The sequence below is a fragment of the Onychomys torridus genome, chromosome 5 (genome assembly GCF_903995425.1).
Source record: "Onychomys torridus chromosome 5, mOncTor1.1, whole genome shotgun sequence".
Classification (NCBI taxonomy): Eukaryota; Metazoa; Chordata; class Mammalia; order Rodentia; family Cricetidae; genus Onychomys; species Onychomys torridus.
This window is the reverse complement of record NC_050447.1, coordinates 34509918-34526332: the sequence shown is the minus strand read 5'-3', so window position 1 is coordinate 34526332 and position 16415 is coordinate 34509918. Positions and strand designations below refer to the sequence as shown.

The 16415-nt window shown below is 44.5% G+C and overlaps 1 protein-coding gene across 1 annotated transcript in view; it reads right to left on the bottom strand.

The window, feature by feature from the left end:
- Tango6 (transport and golgi organization 6 homolog) overlaps window positions 1-16415 on the bottom strand; it is a 167819-nt gene that overhangs the window by 28886 nt on the left and 122518 nt on the right. Inside the window, exons 16-17 of the mRNA XM_036188684.1 lie at window positions 13075-13226; window positions 3314-3427 (exon numbers count right to left, since the gene is read on the bottom strand). Of these exons, the coding sequence (XP_036044577.1) occupies window positions 3314-3427; window positions 13075-13226 (266 nt within the window). The remainder of the gene's footprint in view (window positions 1-3313; window positions 3428-13074; window positions 13227-16415) is intronic.

The following is a 16415-nucleotide window of genomic DNA, read 5'->3' as shown; positions in this document are numbered from 1 at the left end:
ATGGGAATGAACTAAAAACTACCTCATCATCATCAGAGGCAGTGACGGCTTCCCACAAGCAGCAGACGTCTTTTGGCTAGCTGTAGCTGGTGAGATGGCGCTCAGCAGGACAGAAAGGAAAACCTAAAACTTCACCAACAGAGTAGCATTCACTTCAGCGGTTCCTGGGGGCAAACCCGCTCCAAAGAGAAATGTCAGTGTAAGCTTTGTGTTCTCTCTGCTCCTCATTACAGTGGCCCCAGTTACAACCACAGCTACAGTTACAGGAGTTAACACACCTGGTCTCAAGGATGCAGCAGGGGAGTCAGCATCCATCCATGCCATTTCCTTCCTTCATCCACTGAGTAAGCACACTTAAAACATTTCAGTGAGTGAGGACTAGAGGTGTGAAGAAGAAGAGAGGCATTTCCATTTACACTGCTTTTTGAAAGTGACGAAGATCTTCAAGGCCACAGGTTAATTCCTTTCATTAGCTATATACAGCTGTGAGATACCTAGATAAAGTTTCTTTCTTTTATTTTTCTTTCTTCCTCTTGTTTTTTTTCCCTCCTGTAGCCCATGTTAGTCTTGAACTTGGCTATGTAGTCAGGGTGACCTGATCCTCCTGCTCCCAACTCCTGAGTGCTAGGATTATAAGCACACAACAGCACACCCAGCTTTTAGAGTTCTTGCTTCAGCTTTTACTGTGCTAATCGATCATTTTTTTTTTTCTCTAGTTAACACACATATATTCTCTTTTATTGTGTGTGTGTACATGTGTGCATAGTGTAACCCATTCTCAGGAAGGATGTGTGTACTAAGAATTTTTTTTTCTTTTTTTATGTTTGGGGTCAACCTTAGGGCCTTTAATTACTAAACATGAGGTCTACAAGTGAGCTACACACCATGTCCAGAGTTTTATAGATTCTTTTTGTTTTATTTGTGCAGCCCAGGTGCACCTATTCTGTAGCAGACAATGAACTTGAACTCCCGACTCTCTTGCCTCTAGCTCCCAAGTTTTGGGATTACAAGGGTACAACACCACACTGAGCTTAGATTTCTCTTTAAAAAGTTATAACTTACATTTTAAAATATTTTATTATTTATATTCTTTTTATTTGCATGCACATGTATATCTCTGTGCATGTGCCTGAGGAGGTCAGAGGTATGTCAGATCTGCTGAAGCTGGAGTTACAGGCAGTTGTGGGCTTCCTGATGTGGGTGCTAGGAATTAAACTTGGGTCCTCTGCAAGAACAATATATGCCCTTAACCGCTGAGCCATTTCTCCAGCCTCTTAAATCAACTTTTATTATTAAATAATTTCAGACTTGTAGAAGATTTTACTATAGAATCCCTGAATTCCCCTCACTGAATCCTCCCAGTTATTAAGGATTTACATAACAGTGGTATTGACTAGGGACACAGCTTAGTGCAGACTGGAATGAGTAAAGCTCTAGGTTCAACCCCAATTCCCAAAAGAAAACCTGCAACAAGAACAACACACGGACCATGCTATATTTACTAGAAGCCTCACAGATTCTGTTGTTGTTTGAGATAGGATCTTGCTATTAGCCCAGGCTGGCCTTGAGCTCACCATCCCACCTTCCTTGCCTCCTAAATGCTGGGATTATATGTATACTCCAGCATGCCTAGCCTAAGTTATTTTCTTGAGTGGTGGGTGACTGAGTCCAGGGCCTTTCCTGTGCTGAGGGCGAGGCAAGTGTTAGACCATGGAGCTATATCCCCGCCCTGCGGATCTTAAAAAGATGGAAAATACAGATGTTTCTTAATTCTTGTTTGTACAGCAGATTCTCAACAAAAGCGGTGTGTGTCCTACAGCGATTCATTTAATTCTGTGAATGTTGGTACACATGTTCCCTATCTCATCAACAGACAAATAGGGGAGAACTCCATTACTGCCCAATTCTTCCTATAGAGAAGCTCTTGTGACTCAGCTAGACCATCCTTCTCCACTTCCTTTGTGTCACTATTAGTCACTCTGATGTTGTTCCGAGCAGAAATGAGCCAGCTAAATGCAGCACCAGGACACCTTACGGTGGGGACTGGTTAAGTGAGCATTCTGGCTAACGAATGAAACAAAGTAAGCTGAGGGATGATGCTAGAAAACTGTCCCCCCACAAAGGACCTAAAAATGCCCAGAATGTCTCTCTCCCCTTCCATGTTTCTCACTGATGTCAGTGCTAGAAGCCATGGCTACTGCCATCACGCTGCAGTCAGGAGACAAAGGGCGGTGACAATCCCAGATCCACTGGCCTCGCTGTGGCTAAGCAGCTAAGAAACACACGGTTCTTATGACTGGATAAAAACAAATCCTCACTTGTCGAGGCCACTCTCATCAAGCTTTTAGAACTTGCAGGTGAACATGTTCATGCCGCATGAGCTCATTCAAGCCAAACCTTACCCTAGACAAAGCGCATGAGAAGGCAGAGAAGTGCAGCTGAGGGTGACGGACAGGGAAGTGGCTGCATGGAAACTCAGCTGCCGGGCTGAACAATAGCAAGAGGCATTTATGGAGACAGCATGGCTGTGCAAGGTCGGAAGGGAGAACCAAGAGTGGCTACATGTACAAACAGGTCTCAGCAACCCGCTATGGTAAAATACAAGCAGGATAAAGCCTCTCTGTGTGACAGAACAATTGCTCTCACAATAGCTCCCTCACGGAGATTTGGTTCAAGACTGATGTGCAAGCCACAGATGAGTCTGTGGGTGCCAGCAAGTGAATTATTAATGCAGATTCTAATCTGAAATCAGCTGGGAAGGCAGGTCCATTAGAAGCATGAGGGAAATTAATTTTGAGTTCATTCAATCTTAGCACACATTTGGATTCATAAACTTTCTTCCTGTATTGACCGTACAATGGGGAGAGGTCCAACCAAACCCACTTGAAGGAAGGAAGAAGGTATATTTTATACCATAACAAAATGTGGATTGAACTCAGAGCTGGAAAGACAGTCTCTTAAATGAAGCCTCCTGTAGGAACAATGAAGCAAGTCAGAAAGACAAGCTACTGAGCTCAGGCTGCAGAGCAGGGTGAGTGTGCTCCAGCTAGTTCAACTTGGAACTGCCCCGAGACTCCCAGCCTCTGTAAACGTGTGTGGATTTCCTGCAGTAGTTACTGTGCAGGTGTCTAATGCATTACATAGACTTACTGAAGATGCACATGATACCATCTTCTGGCTAGGCAAAGCCCCATCGTCCCCGATAGCTGACCAACTCCTAGTAAGAAAGAGGTCTGAGCGGGACCTGTACAAGGAAGACTGGACACCAGAACAACACAAGGGAGGAAGACGCTCCCGGGAGAGGCAGGCTTACCTCAGTTGCTTTCTGGCTGAGTCCCCGAAGAAGCAGCACAATCACGTGGACCGCGGCTCTGCGCACCTGAACGTCACTGTCGGTCTTAGCCACAGCAACCAGGCAGGCTGTCACCTAGGAGGGTGAGGAAGAAGTCAATAGGAACCAGGATTGCATAATTATGTAGCCTTTCAACTGTGTTCCTCTCAATTACACACTCCCAAGAGCAATCTGCCTTAGAAAGGGGTGGTTTTGTTTCCTCATATTCAATGAAGAAGGTGAGATCAGTGGTAGAGGTCCTGAGATAGCCAAGATTTTTGGGAAAAGGTCAAAATCTGGTTTGAAATACAGGGATAGAACCAGGGAGTGGGAAGGCATACATGTCTACAAAATATGTATTTAAAAAAAAAAAAAAAAGGCAAGGCCAAATTCAAGTATTCCCTGAAACTGGGAGAAGGTGTTAGGTGCTCATCTTCAGGAACATCACATCAGAGGAAGGACAGATGGGTCAGAGCAGGTTTTAGGGCCTGAGGACCATGAGGCTCAGCTATGGAGTTGCAGAGTTCCTGGGCTGCCATGAGATGGATATGCCGCAGATGACAGTCTCAGCACAGGGTTAAGAGGAGAGAGATCCTCCTTTCCCTCTGCAGGTCCACCCAGACCTTCAAACCTAGAGTCCATTCTAGGAAGTCAGCAGGGCCAGGTTTAGAAGCTCCCTGCTTGAGTCTCTTCTTTTATGAAACAGATCTTTCAGCACTCAGTACTTTCAAAGACAATTCTATCTCAGAAAAGAAAGACTAGAAATTACTTGCAAACATGGTGTCATGTGAGCCAGTGAGATGGCTCAGAGGGTACTGGTGTGAGCCGCACAGGCCTTGACCCAAGCTCTTTCTCCAAAACCCTTATAAAGGGGAAGGAGAGACCTGACCCCTGAACACGGTCCTTTGATTCCCCCCCCCATTAAATAAAACATGGCGCCATATACATAGCTAATAATTACATGTCATAAAAATGAGACGGTGCGGGGCTGGGGATGGCTCTGTCAGTAAACTGTTTGCCATGCAAGCATGCAGACCTGAGTTTGAAACTGGTACCCACACAGCAGAAGAGGAGAGATGGGGGGGGGGGGGAGAGATAGAGATTCTAAATCCTGTACCAGCTATCCTACTCTAAAACTTCAATAAGGAGACACCATTAACAATAACAAGATACCTTCTTTCTGAGGCATTCATGCAAGGCTTAAAAGGAAAAACATGACTTTTGTGTGTCACATGGCAATAACAAGCTGCGAGGACGTCTAAATTATTCAATTGGTTTCTCACATAGTTTTCCTATTAAGTTTTCATTGTGTGCTTGTATTTCTTGGCCAGCAGTGGAGGGAATTCTAGCCATGATAAGAAAATAGCCAGATCGTGTATTAGAAAACATGCATAAATACTTATTATTTTCAGAGGATGGGGATACAGGCACAATGAGGAAACAGGCTTGTGTAGAAATTTTAACGATGCAGGTTGTATTTTTCACAGCTTTCAAACAGTTGGGCAGAGTTCAAAGTGTCTAATTAATCAGTGATGGCAGAGAGATTAGAAGAAGGAGGCTTGTTCTGAAACATAATTGCATCTGTGATGTGCTGGCATTCCATCAAGTTGTGCATGTATTAGACAAACTTGCAGTTTGAAAGGGAAGAGAAATCTCAGAGAAACTGCAACCCACTGGGAACTGTTGTTCAGTAAGATCCAGGAAGCTACCTCTCTGCTTTGGACCTGGGACCTCCAACCCTAACGCCAGCAGGGGCAGCTTCCATGCCCCTGGCATTAACGGCAGAAGCATTTTAGTCCTGAGGAATTCCTTGGACCACCTCCAAAGAAGCAAAACATAATAGCTACCTCCACCTTCAAGCTTAGTATTTACAAGGTAGGAACTGAAGGCAGAGAAACAAGTTAGAGCTGGGTTGTAGTCTTTCCAGACACATGAAAGTTTCCTTACTTGGTTTCCTAACATAGGAAGCCAGCCCAAAGCAACGTCACAAGCCAAGGCTCCTGAGTGCTTGCCCATGCCTTTCAAGGTTTAGCTTGGGGTCCATGATTCCGGTTTGGAAGACCAAGGTTTCCCATGTAGAATCCTAATGGTGCCTGCCTTTGCCTCCTCTGTTCTGCCTCCCTGTGCCTCAGCTCTAAGTGCAAGCCTGGTTCTGACAACTAAGTTACAATTTAGATATCTAGGGAGAAGAACCCTATTTGGAAAAGGGCTTTCTCAGCTGGGCGATAGTGGCGCACACCATTAATCCCAGCACTTGGGAGGCAGAGGCAGGTGAATTTCCACGAGTTTGAGGCTAGCCTGGTTTACAAAGTGAGTTCCAGGACTGTCGGGACTAAAATGCTTCTGCAAGTTTGTCTAATACATGCACAACACTACTAGAGAAGAGTAGTTACTAGAGTTGAGACCTGCATCAAGAAAACATGACCTCAACATCCCGGCTATCCCTTCTTCCCTACAGCTTTGTTAAAATTCAGTTGCTGTGCCAACGTGTCTGAAACTAGGTCCACTGGTGAACTATGAACCAGCAATTATTATGAGCCCAGCTTACTCACTCAACCTACCAGGAAAGGAACCATGACGGTTCCTTGAACTTCTTCAGGGTTCCCAAAGCTCATTGCAGGTACTCTGTCCCGTAGGAAACTGCACTGCTGGTGGGAAAGCTTGTGATGAACGCAGAGCACGTGACGGTTGGAATGAGAATGGCCCCATAGACTCTGGCATTTGAACACCTGGTCCCCAGCCGACAGCACTTTTGGGAAAGGTTAGCAGGGGTGACCTGGCTGGAGGAGGGACATCAAAGGGGGCAGGCTCTGAGTTTTCATCTTTCCCAGGTTATTCTCTTTATTTTATGCTTATGGTTCAAAGGGTGAGCCTTGCCAGATGAGGTGGCGCAACCTTTGATCCCAGCACTTGGGAGGCAGAGACAGGCGGATCTCCGTGAGTTTGAGGCAGGCTGGTCTACATAGAGAACTCTAAGACAGCCAGTTCTCTAGGAAACATTGTCTCAGGAAAAGAAAGAGAGAGAGAGAGAGAGAGAGAGAGAGAGAGAGAGAGAGAGAGAGAGAGAGAAAGGAAAGAAAAAAGGAAAGAAAGAAAAACAAAGATGTGAGCCTTTAGTTTCCTGTCTTCCTGTTCCTACCATCATGCGTTCACTCCACCATCATGGACTCTAGCCCTATGGAATTGAAAGTCTGAATAAACTCCTTCATATATAGGTTGCCTTTGTCATGCCTTTATCACAGCAATGGAGAAGTACCTAATACCAGCAGTAACTCTGTACCAGATCTGAGAGCTCAAGCATGTGGAATTTTGGGCATTCATTAACATAGACTGTTCCATGGCCTTGTCACCTGGGGCACATCTTATTTGCTGGATTAAGGACAGGCCTCTTCCTGTGGTGACTTAAATCACATTGCTTCACACAGTGATAAAGATAAAAGCCTATTAAGATTTGGTTTCAAGCAGCACAGTGATTAACATGAACAAGAAGTTGTAGAAAAATGATAATGTACTCTAAACAGGCTAAATCTTGACATCAACAAAGAAGAAAAACTTGAATTCCTAGTCTGAAGATGGTGGAAGAGCTGAACCCACACTTTCTTTCCCTTCCTGCCAGCCTACACCATATGAAATCCAGTGTCCCCCAAATCTGGACAAATTAGGACAGCTCTCTTCAGATGCCACAGCTAGAGAGGCAAATGTCCCCAGAGCAAAGGGCATCAGAGGAGGCTTTGATGGCTAGTTCAGCTTTCTAACAAAGAAGACTACTAGACTACAGATGTGCTCTTCCCCTGCCTTCTTAACACTTATCAGTGAGACTTCTCTAACACAGGATCCCAGCTTTGTTCAAGCCCTGTGCTTGGTCTCCTGCATCATCCTGTCCTGTCCACTGTAGAGTCTTTTCTTCGCGTACTTCAATGTTCCCAGCACATGACCAATGCTCAGGAAGGAGAACTGTGGAGTGACATGTCAGGCTGCAGAGCGGTCTCTTCCAGTTAAGTTCCTTCTCTATCAGCACTCGAGGGTAGGGACCTCTCAACACCAGGCTTCAGAAGCCTTCATTAGATGCTGAAGAGCTAATCAAGATGCCACAGTGATCTGGACTAAATTAGACCATGGCATTTCTTCTGCTGTCTGTTCATCTCACACAAAGGAAAAGCCCAAAGAGTTCGCAAGCCCTATGTGGACTGGCCACTACCTTTCCAATGCTGGCTCCTACTGTTTTTTTCTCTTCCTCTCCCCTCTGCAGCCACAACCCACCTGGAACGTTATCCTCCAGGTACATGGGTCACCTCTTCCCTTACATCTTTGCTCAAATGTCACTCAACAGAAAACTTTGCTTGTCCATCTCATTTGTGTCCAACAACAAACTGTCTCTTCTCTCACCAGGTGTAACTTCCATCATGACATGAAATATTTATTTATCTACTGTGTGCTTCCTATCTCCAGAATGCTAGGTCCACGAGGACAGAGATTTTTCCTGTGCTCAAAGCTTGTTCTCATCATCCAGCACATGGCTTGGCTGTAGGCCCAGTTAATACAGAGTGTATGTTCATGTCTACTGAACAACTAACAAAATGAAGACCTACTAAAGAATTGGCAGCTGCTGGGCGGTGGTGGCACGCCTTTAATTCCAGCACTCAGGAGACAGAGGCAGGCAATTCAAGACTAGCCTGGTCTATACAGGTCCAGAACAGCCAAGGCTACCCAGAGAAACCCTGTCTTGAACTAACCCCCACCCACCCACAAAAAGAATTAGTTATCTCTTTCATTGTTGAAAGCAAATACCTTCCAGAAACAATGTAGGGAATAAGGATTTTCTTTGGCTCATGGCTTAAGAAGGAATATGGAAACACATGGAGATAAGAACATGGGGCAGCTGGTCACATTGCAGCTGCAGTCTGGAAGTAGAGATGTGACTGCAGACATTCAGCTTATTTTCTCCTTTTTCTCTTTTTATTCGGTCTGAGACTGCAGCCAATAGGATGGTACCACTCACATTAAGAGTGAGTCTTCCCTTCTCTGTTAAATCTCTCTAGAAACACCCTCATTGGTACCTCTGAATGTATCTCTAGGGGATTATAAATCCCATCAAGTTGACAATGAAATTTAACTACAAGTTTACCTTTGTCAACAGAAATCTGCTGGTCTCTGCCTCCCCAGTGCTGGGATAAAACGCATATGCCACCAAACCTGGGTAACGTATCACTTTTAAACCACAATATTCCACCTTTGTCCTCAAAGGATCATAGCTATCTCATAATGCAAAGTATAGTCAATTCATCTCCAAGTCTCTAAACTCTTAACAGTTCTAACATTATTCAAGTCCAAAGTCTCATTTAAGACAAACAGTAATCTCTTAACTGTGAGCTCCATAAAACAAAAAGCAAAAACCATACTTCTAGGATATAATGGCACAGGTTATATATTTACATTCCCATAGGGAAGAATGAGGGGATATTCAGAAAAGACCAGACAAGCAAACCTGAAACCTACCAGAAGAGAACTAAACCCTAGCTCACCATCTGTCATCTTGGGACCCTTAGTGACATCATGTGGGCTCCAGTGGACTCAGGAAGCCCCCACCCTTCAGCTCTATTACATGCAGCACACAAAGCCTCTCTCTCCAACTGATTCTGCTCCGAGCCTGCAGCTTTCCTTGGTGGCTATCCCATGGTCCTGGAATCTCCAACATCATGAGTTTCCATTTTAACTTTTGATTCCCCTTCACAGTTTTTGCAAGGACCTGTCTTCACTGCAGGGAATCTAACTCTGCCACACACTACTGAGCTTCAGTGACTTTCTGAAACCTTGGTACATCCCCATGATTGGTAACTTGCATTTTGCATGCCTGCAAAACCAGCACATGTGGATGATGCCATCAAGTGCTCCTGCCAGCCTGAGACCCAGAATGCCCCTTCTATGCCATATGTAGTGGCCTCTGTGTGACCTTGGCAGCTGACCTTGGAAAGAACTTCCCTATGTGGTTATTCTTGAGCAGTCCAATAAACCATATGGTCAGCTTTATCACAGCAAAGGCCCCACTTCTTGGTACCAATCTTCTGCATTAGTTATTTCTCTTGCTGTGATAAAATCCTTGACAAAGACAAACCTAAGGGAAGAAGATTTACTTTGGCTCCAAGTATAAGAAAGGCTACAGTCTATCACAGCGGGAGGCGCAGCAGAAGACAAGGTCATGTTCCCTCCACAGTCAGGAGCAGAGAGAGATGAACGCTGGCACTCAGCTTATTTTCTCTTTTGTTTTTTTTTTTTATTCAGTCTGGGGCCCAAGATCATGATTAGTGCCACCACATTCATGGCAGGTCTTCCCTTCTAAGCTAAAGCTCCTAGAAATACCTTCCTAGACAAACAAGTGGCGTATCTCTAGCAGGCTCTAAACCCTATCAGGTTGATAATGAAGATTAGTCATCAGAGTGGAATGTATCTGTAGTCCTAGTACCTTGAAAGCTGAGGCAATCTCAAAAACCAAGGGCTGGGAACACAGCTCAGTGGGAGAGTACTTGCCTAGGATATGCAAGGTTTTGGGTTCAATCCCCATCACATGCTCACTCAATCCCCTTCCCCCATATCAAAGATCCTCCACTCTTTCCACGTAAATGGTCTAAAACAGTCTGACTACAGAAGGGCTCACTGGGTAAAAACACTGAAGCTGGCAGGTCTCCAAGCAAGTTCAAACTTGTAGCCCACCTCAGGTCCCTGGTTTGGCACTGACGACAAGGCAAGCGTGGGGTGCTACAGAAGAACATTTAAGAGGAGGAGGCAGAAATTTTTTGGGAGGGAAACACCTAGTTTTTCAAATCAGAGGGAATACATTGCTGTCTGAAGTTTTTCTGCCCAAAATCGGGCTCTATTAAAGTAAGAGCTGCAAGACCTTTCCTGCCTGTAGCTTTAGTTTAAGACACAAAGGCAATCTTCTAAGTGAGCTGAAAACATTGGGAGACATTACAGAAAAAATGGTAAAAGGAGTGAATCCTGGAGCTAACTACCCCCATTCAAATCCCAGTACTGCCATGTGCTACCTGCATACCTTGGCAACTTATTTAGTCTGTGCCTCCGTTTCCCCTGTTAGCACTAGATCAGCTGACATGTGTAAGATACTGAGTGTTGCTATTATGACTATCTTTTAAGCATGAGGGACTAGCCTTCCCAGATAGCCATGCTCTCCTCTGCATCGGCCATCAATCAGCTAACACAGTACCCGCTCCATGCCAAGAACTCTGCTAGATGCTGGAGGGTGTGAGAAAGCGGATGCAGAATGGGTCTGAGGTCTGGGGATGTAGCTCAGTAGGCAGATGTCTGGCTAGGCACGTGCAAAGCCCTAGATCTGATCCTCAGCATGTAAGTGAAGGAAGTGCAGGGGCAGGATGATGATGACGACGACCACCACTTCTCCCCTCTCATGTTTGCGTCTTATTAATAATCATGAACAGTTTGGGGATAAATGTAGTCCAAAAGTACAGGTCTCTAGAAGTGGGCAGCAACCTATGTTCATGCGTCAAATTCAGAGAGCAGCTGCCTAGCCATGTGTGGGTTTGAATGAAAACAGCCCCCACAGGCTCGGAGAGTGGCACTATGGCGAAGTGGCCTTGTTAGAGTAGGTGTGGCCTTGCTGGAGGAAGTGTGTCACTGGGGGTGGATTCTGAGGTTTCATTGCCTCGCTGCTCATCTCCATCAATGTCACCATTAGCCTACTCCAAATGATCAAGACCTTCCTTAGAGAAAAGCCTAAATACAGAAAGACAAAATGCCTATAATATTCAAACACCCAGTGAGAGCTGGTGTGATGGCTAATCTTGACTGTCAACTTGAGGTGCTTTGGAATCACCATGGAAATAAAACTCTGGGCCTGTCTGTGAGGGATGTTCTAGATTAGGTTCACTGAGGTGAGAGGGTGGCCCATTTCTCTGGCTGGGGTCCCAGACTGAAGGAAAGCAGAGAATCAAAGCAAGCTGGACACCAGGACTCTCTCTGCTTTCCTGACTGCAGTTGCCTCATGCTCTGCAGCAGTGACCCCACCATGTTAGCCTGTGCCCTTACTAGGAGCCAGAATTTACCCCCCCTCAGTGGCTCCATCAGGTATTTTCCACCACAAAGAAAAAAGTAACTAACATGTATAGATTTCATCTTTTCAGAACACTTATTGTTTAACTCACAGTATTCCGATTAATATGTACATTCTTTTCAACAATCTATTATTTAAAATGGTTGTTTTGTGTGTGTGTGTGTGTGTGTGTGTGTGTGTGTGTGTGTGTGTGACATAAATGCTTGCATGCCATGGTGTGGATGTCAGAGGATAACTTGTGGGAGTCAGTTCTTTCCTTCTACGGACTGTTGTCTGGAGGTTAAAGATCACTAGGCTTTGCCACAAGCACCTTTACCTTCGAGTCACCCATCAGCCAGCTGTGCACACTCTACCGCCCAGCTCCCTAAGAATAGCATCTCTATAAAGATAAGAACCACTGAGTATTTTGAAGAATAAGATGTATTAGGAGAAAACTGCTTGGGCATGTAGTAGGCTCCCAACAAAAACTGTCGAAAAGATCATTACATGAAACATAGACATCACCTCTAGATCACTGTAACAATCCTACATTGTGGGTATTTTAATCCCACTTTGAAGATTAAACAAACCAACCACTGAATTCAGAGTCTAAATCATTTGCTCAAGTGAACACATGAAACAAATAGGAAAACTAAAGGTAACAAACCATGATGTCAAACATACAGATTAATAGGGAATCAATTATTAATATGATCCCAAAGGATCTATCATGTCCTACCATACAGCTACTAGCACATATTGTTTATTGATGTACTATCCACTACAACTAGGAAGCAGACACATCCTAGATGTCCATCAAGAGATGAATGAGCTGGGCCAGGGTGGAGCACGCCTTTAATCCCAGCCCTCAGAAGGCAGAGGCAGGAGGATCTCTGTGAGTTCCAAGCCAGCCTGGTCTACAGAGTAAGTTCCATAGCCAGGACTACACAGAGAAACCCTGTCTCAAAAACACAAGAGAGAGGGGTGGGGTGAGTGTGTTACAAATACACAATGGGAAAAGAAAGATGACATCATAACATTTGCAAGAAAATGAGTTGAACTGAAAATTATTATCTTAAGGGAAGTATCTCACATTTAAAAAGACAAACACTGCATGTTTTCTCTCACATGTCTAATCAAATATTTTATTTTTATATGTTTCTGTGTGTGCATGTTCACGTGTGTGCACTCATTCATGTGTACTCTGTGTGTGTATGTGTGTGTGCATGTGTGTATTTGTGTGTGTGTGTGTGTGTGTGTGTGTGTGTGTGTGTGTGTCTAGAAATCATGAACCCAGAAGAGGGACCATGAGAGGTAGAAAAGAAGGTCTTGGGGAGGGTTCAGAAGAGGAAAAGAGGGAGCAACTGATACACAGGTTCTGAAAGTACAGGGGCAAATGGAGGCGGGAGGAAGGGACAGCAGCAGGGCAGTGGACTAACAACAAAGGACGCACGAAACCTCATAATGAAACCAATACTTTGTATACGATTTAAAAATCAACAGATAAAATTTAAAAATGAACTAGGACAGCCTGGAGAGGTTAAATGACTGACTTGTCCAGTCTCAGAAGGAGGCAGCAGCAGATGGAAAAGGACCACAGATTGATCTCCTGACTCAAGATCCCAACTTAATCACAGTCTCAGCAAAACAAACTCTGGGGGATGGAGTCAGCATACAGCACCTCATGAACCACGGGGCCCAGCAGGAAGTCCAGGCGCTGGCACAGCTCTCCCAGGTTGGCTAAGCTGCTGGCCCTGTGTGCAGCATCTGGATCCTTCACTCCCCGCAGGAATGTATGGATCAAACGTTCCCGGTATTTTGAGACCATGTCCCCTGTAGAAAAAAAAAATCCTTTAACATTTCAGCTCTTCAGTGAAGAACTAGAGATATAGCCATGGCACACTGCATGACACCTTACTTTCCAGTGGACACATAGAACCATTAAAAGTCATGCTCAGTGCTGGGCATGGTGGCTTACACCTGTAATATAGCACTTGGGAGGCTGAAGAAAGTTCTTGTGTTCAAATCCCCTTGAACTCCACAGTCAGCTTCAAGGCAGACTGGGCTACATACTGAGACTTCTCTCTGCTAGATATGCTAATGTTCTTAAGATATAAAAGTTAATAAAGCATCATCATTAGTCTTTAAGAAGCCCCAAGTTTAGATGGTGGGTGCAGATGGACAAGTGCTAACACTGTGGTCCTAATACATTCCATGCAATTCCATGTCTCACTCTGCTCTGTCAACATCAACAGGGACTCAGCCACAGTCTATTTTCAGCATAGAAAAACAGAACATACTCAGGGCTGGGAACAGAGCTCAGCTGGTAAAGTGCTTGCCTAGCATGCATATAGTCCCTGGGTTGAATTCCTAGCACTGGCCAAAACTCAGTGTGGTGGAGACTTGTAATCCCAGCACTCAGAAGAGGCAGGAAGATCAAAAGTTCAAGGTGATCCTCAACTACATAGCAAGTTCAAGGCCAGTTGGGACACATAAGACCTTAAAAACAACAGTAGTTCAAAGAGTAAAGAGAATAAACTGGGCTGAGATCAAACTTAGGTTGTTTGACATTCAAGTCCTGTAATATATTGCATTTAAGAGATCTTCAACTAAAAAGAAGATAGACTCTTCTACTTTTCCTCACAGTATTTTGCTTCTCTGGAGTTAAGAAGGGACTTGCTCATTCTGCAAAGTATAATATAGGTCCAGGGTTGGGTTCTAGTTTGATCTCTGCTCCAATTAATACTGTGACCTTGGGCAATACACCTCCCTTCTTTGGACAGAGCAGAGATGAGCCAGTGAGACAAGATGACTCTTCTGGTTATAAATCTGTAGATTTGTGAGTCATTTCATTTAGTTGAAGGGGTATGAGAGCTAAGAGTCCTGGGAAAGGGGCAACATTCACAAGCTCTGTAGTTAAAGGAAGTAGGTTCCTTGTCAAGAAGGAAGGTACAAGAAAATAAAAGAAGTCTGGAAACATAGAAGTGAGAGAAATTACAAGTTAAAAAGAGTGAGCATGGAGCTGGAGAGATGGTTCAGTAGTTAAGAGTACTGGCTGTTCTTCCAGAGGACCCAGATTCAATTCCCAGCACCCACATGGCAGCTCACAGCTGTCTCTGACTCCAAGATCTGACACCCTCACACAGATATACATGCAGGCAAAACCCCAATGCACATAAAATAAAAATAAATAAATTAAAAAAAGAGAGAGTGAGCATGAGAACCAAATTAGTGGTTAATAATGCAGAGACTTAAAATCAAAATAAATGGTAAAGACTCTGCATGCTAAGCTAATTGATTACTAGTTTATTATTATTACTATTATACATAGGGTTTCACTATAGTTCCGGTTGGTCTTGAACTCATGATGTAGCCCAGGCTGGCCTCAAACTCCCTAAATAGTTGAGAATGACCTTGAACTTCCAATTCTCCTGGGTTTTCCTCCCAAGTGCTGGAATTACAGAAAGTATTACCATGCTCAGCTCTATGGGGTACTGGAGGTCAAGCCCAGGGCTTTGTGCATGCTCAGCAACCTTCCTATCAACTGAGCTACATCTGCAGCTCTAAAATAAATATTTTATAGCTCTGTAGTAGGTGAGGATCACAGACATCTCAGCTAAGCATAGTTACTGCAGATGAATTCAAAATTTAGTTTAGTAATTCCTGGTAGCTAAGTCAATAAAGGGAAACAGAACATAGCTCTCATTACCTACTAAAACAAGGAGTAAAAATTGAGAGAAAAATTGAAAGCATACTAAGGAGTGTCTCATCAATTCAACCAGAAAACCTTTTTTTGGGGGGGGAGGGGCACGGGGATACAGGACGATGGGTGGTGATGATAATTGAACTAAGGTCTCAGACATGCCAGGTAAGCATTCTACCACTGAGCCACATGCCCAGCCCTGGTGCAGCAAATCTTAGGTGGGTACCAACAATATCATAATTATGTTCTTAAATAATATAGCATGAACAGGGCTGGAGAGATGGGCCAGTGGCTAAAAGTATGTACTGCTCTTCCAAAGGACCCACATCAGGTGGCTCACAACTGTCAGTAATTCCACTCCAGGGGGTCTAACACCTTCTTCTGGCCTCTGTGGGTACCTGCGCTCTTGTGCACATATCTACATTAAAAATAAAATTAAAGTCTTAAAAAATACAAAAAACCATACATAAAATTTCCAGCAGAAACCAACCCTATGAAGAACAATAGAGGAGAGGGGTTGTTGAGAGAGTCAGGGTAAGAGCTCATCAAAAGCTCTCAGATGAGAAGACTTGAAGGAAAAGCCACACGAGGATGGGGAGAGTGAAGAGGAGAGTGGACTACAGAAATCACGCTCCTGTCACTCTGCCACAGTAACAGAAGGCTAAGTAACACTCACCACATTCCTAGAAGGCCTATGGTTGTTCATACTTACCTTCCACCTAAGTCAAGTACACTCTCAGTATATTAACAAAGCTAACGTGCAGCCTTTGACTTCTGCAAACCGTTGCCTTTACCGACTTTCCTGATTCCTTTCCAATGAGCAACCATCTAACTGCTCTCTCCACCAACCCATCTCCACCTAGGCCGCAGAAGTCTCTGAGGGTCAGTGCCTCAAGACTCTACACTGTGCCCAGTCAGCTTGCTCTGGGGTCCCTTGGCACCTTGCTTCACTACACTAGGTCTGTCACACCTTTATTTCTGGGGCACTAGTTGGTGCTCACTAATCTTTTCTCTCCCTTGCTCCTACCATGCCACGTGACTGGGGTCTCAAGTCGGCTTGTATCCCAGTATCTAGGTAGAATTCACTGTGACCAGGCTTCTATGGAGGACAAAATGAATGCACATCATCTAAGAACATAGCTTTCAGTTGGGCAGTGGTGGTATACACCTTGATCCCAGTACTGGGGAAGCAGAGGTAAGTGGATCTCTGAGTTCAAGGCCAGCCTGGTCTACAGAGTGAGTTCTAGGACAGCCAGCCAGGGCTACACAGAGAAACCCTGTCTCAAAAACCAAAAAACAACCAACCAACCAAACAAACA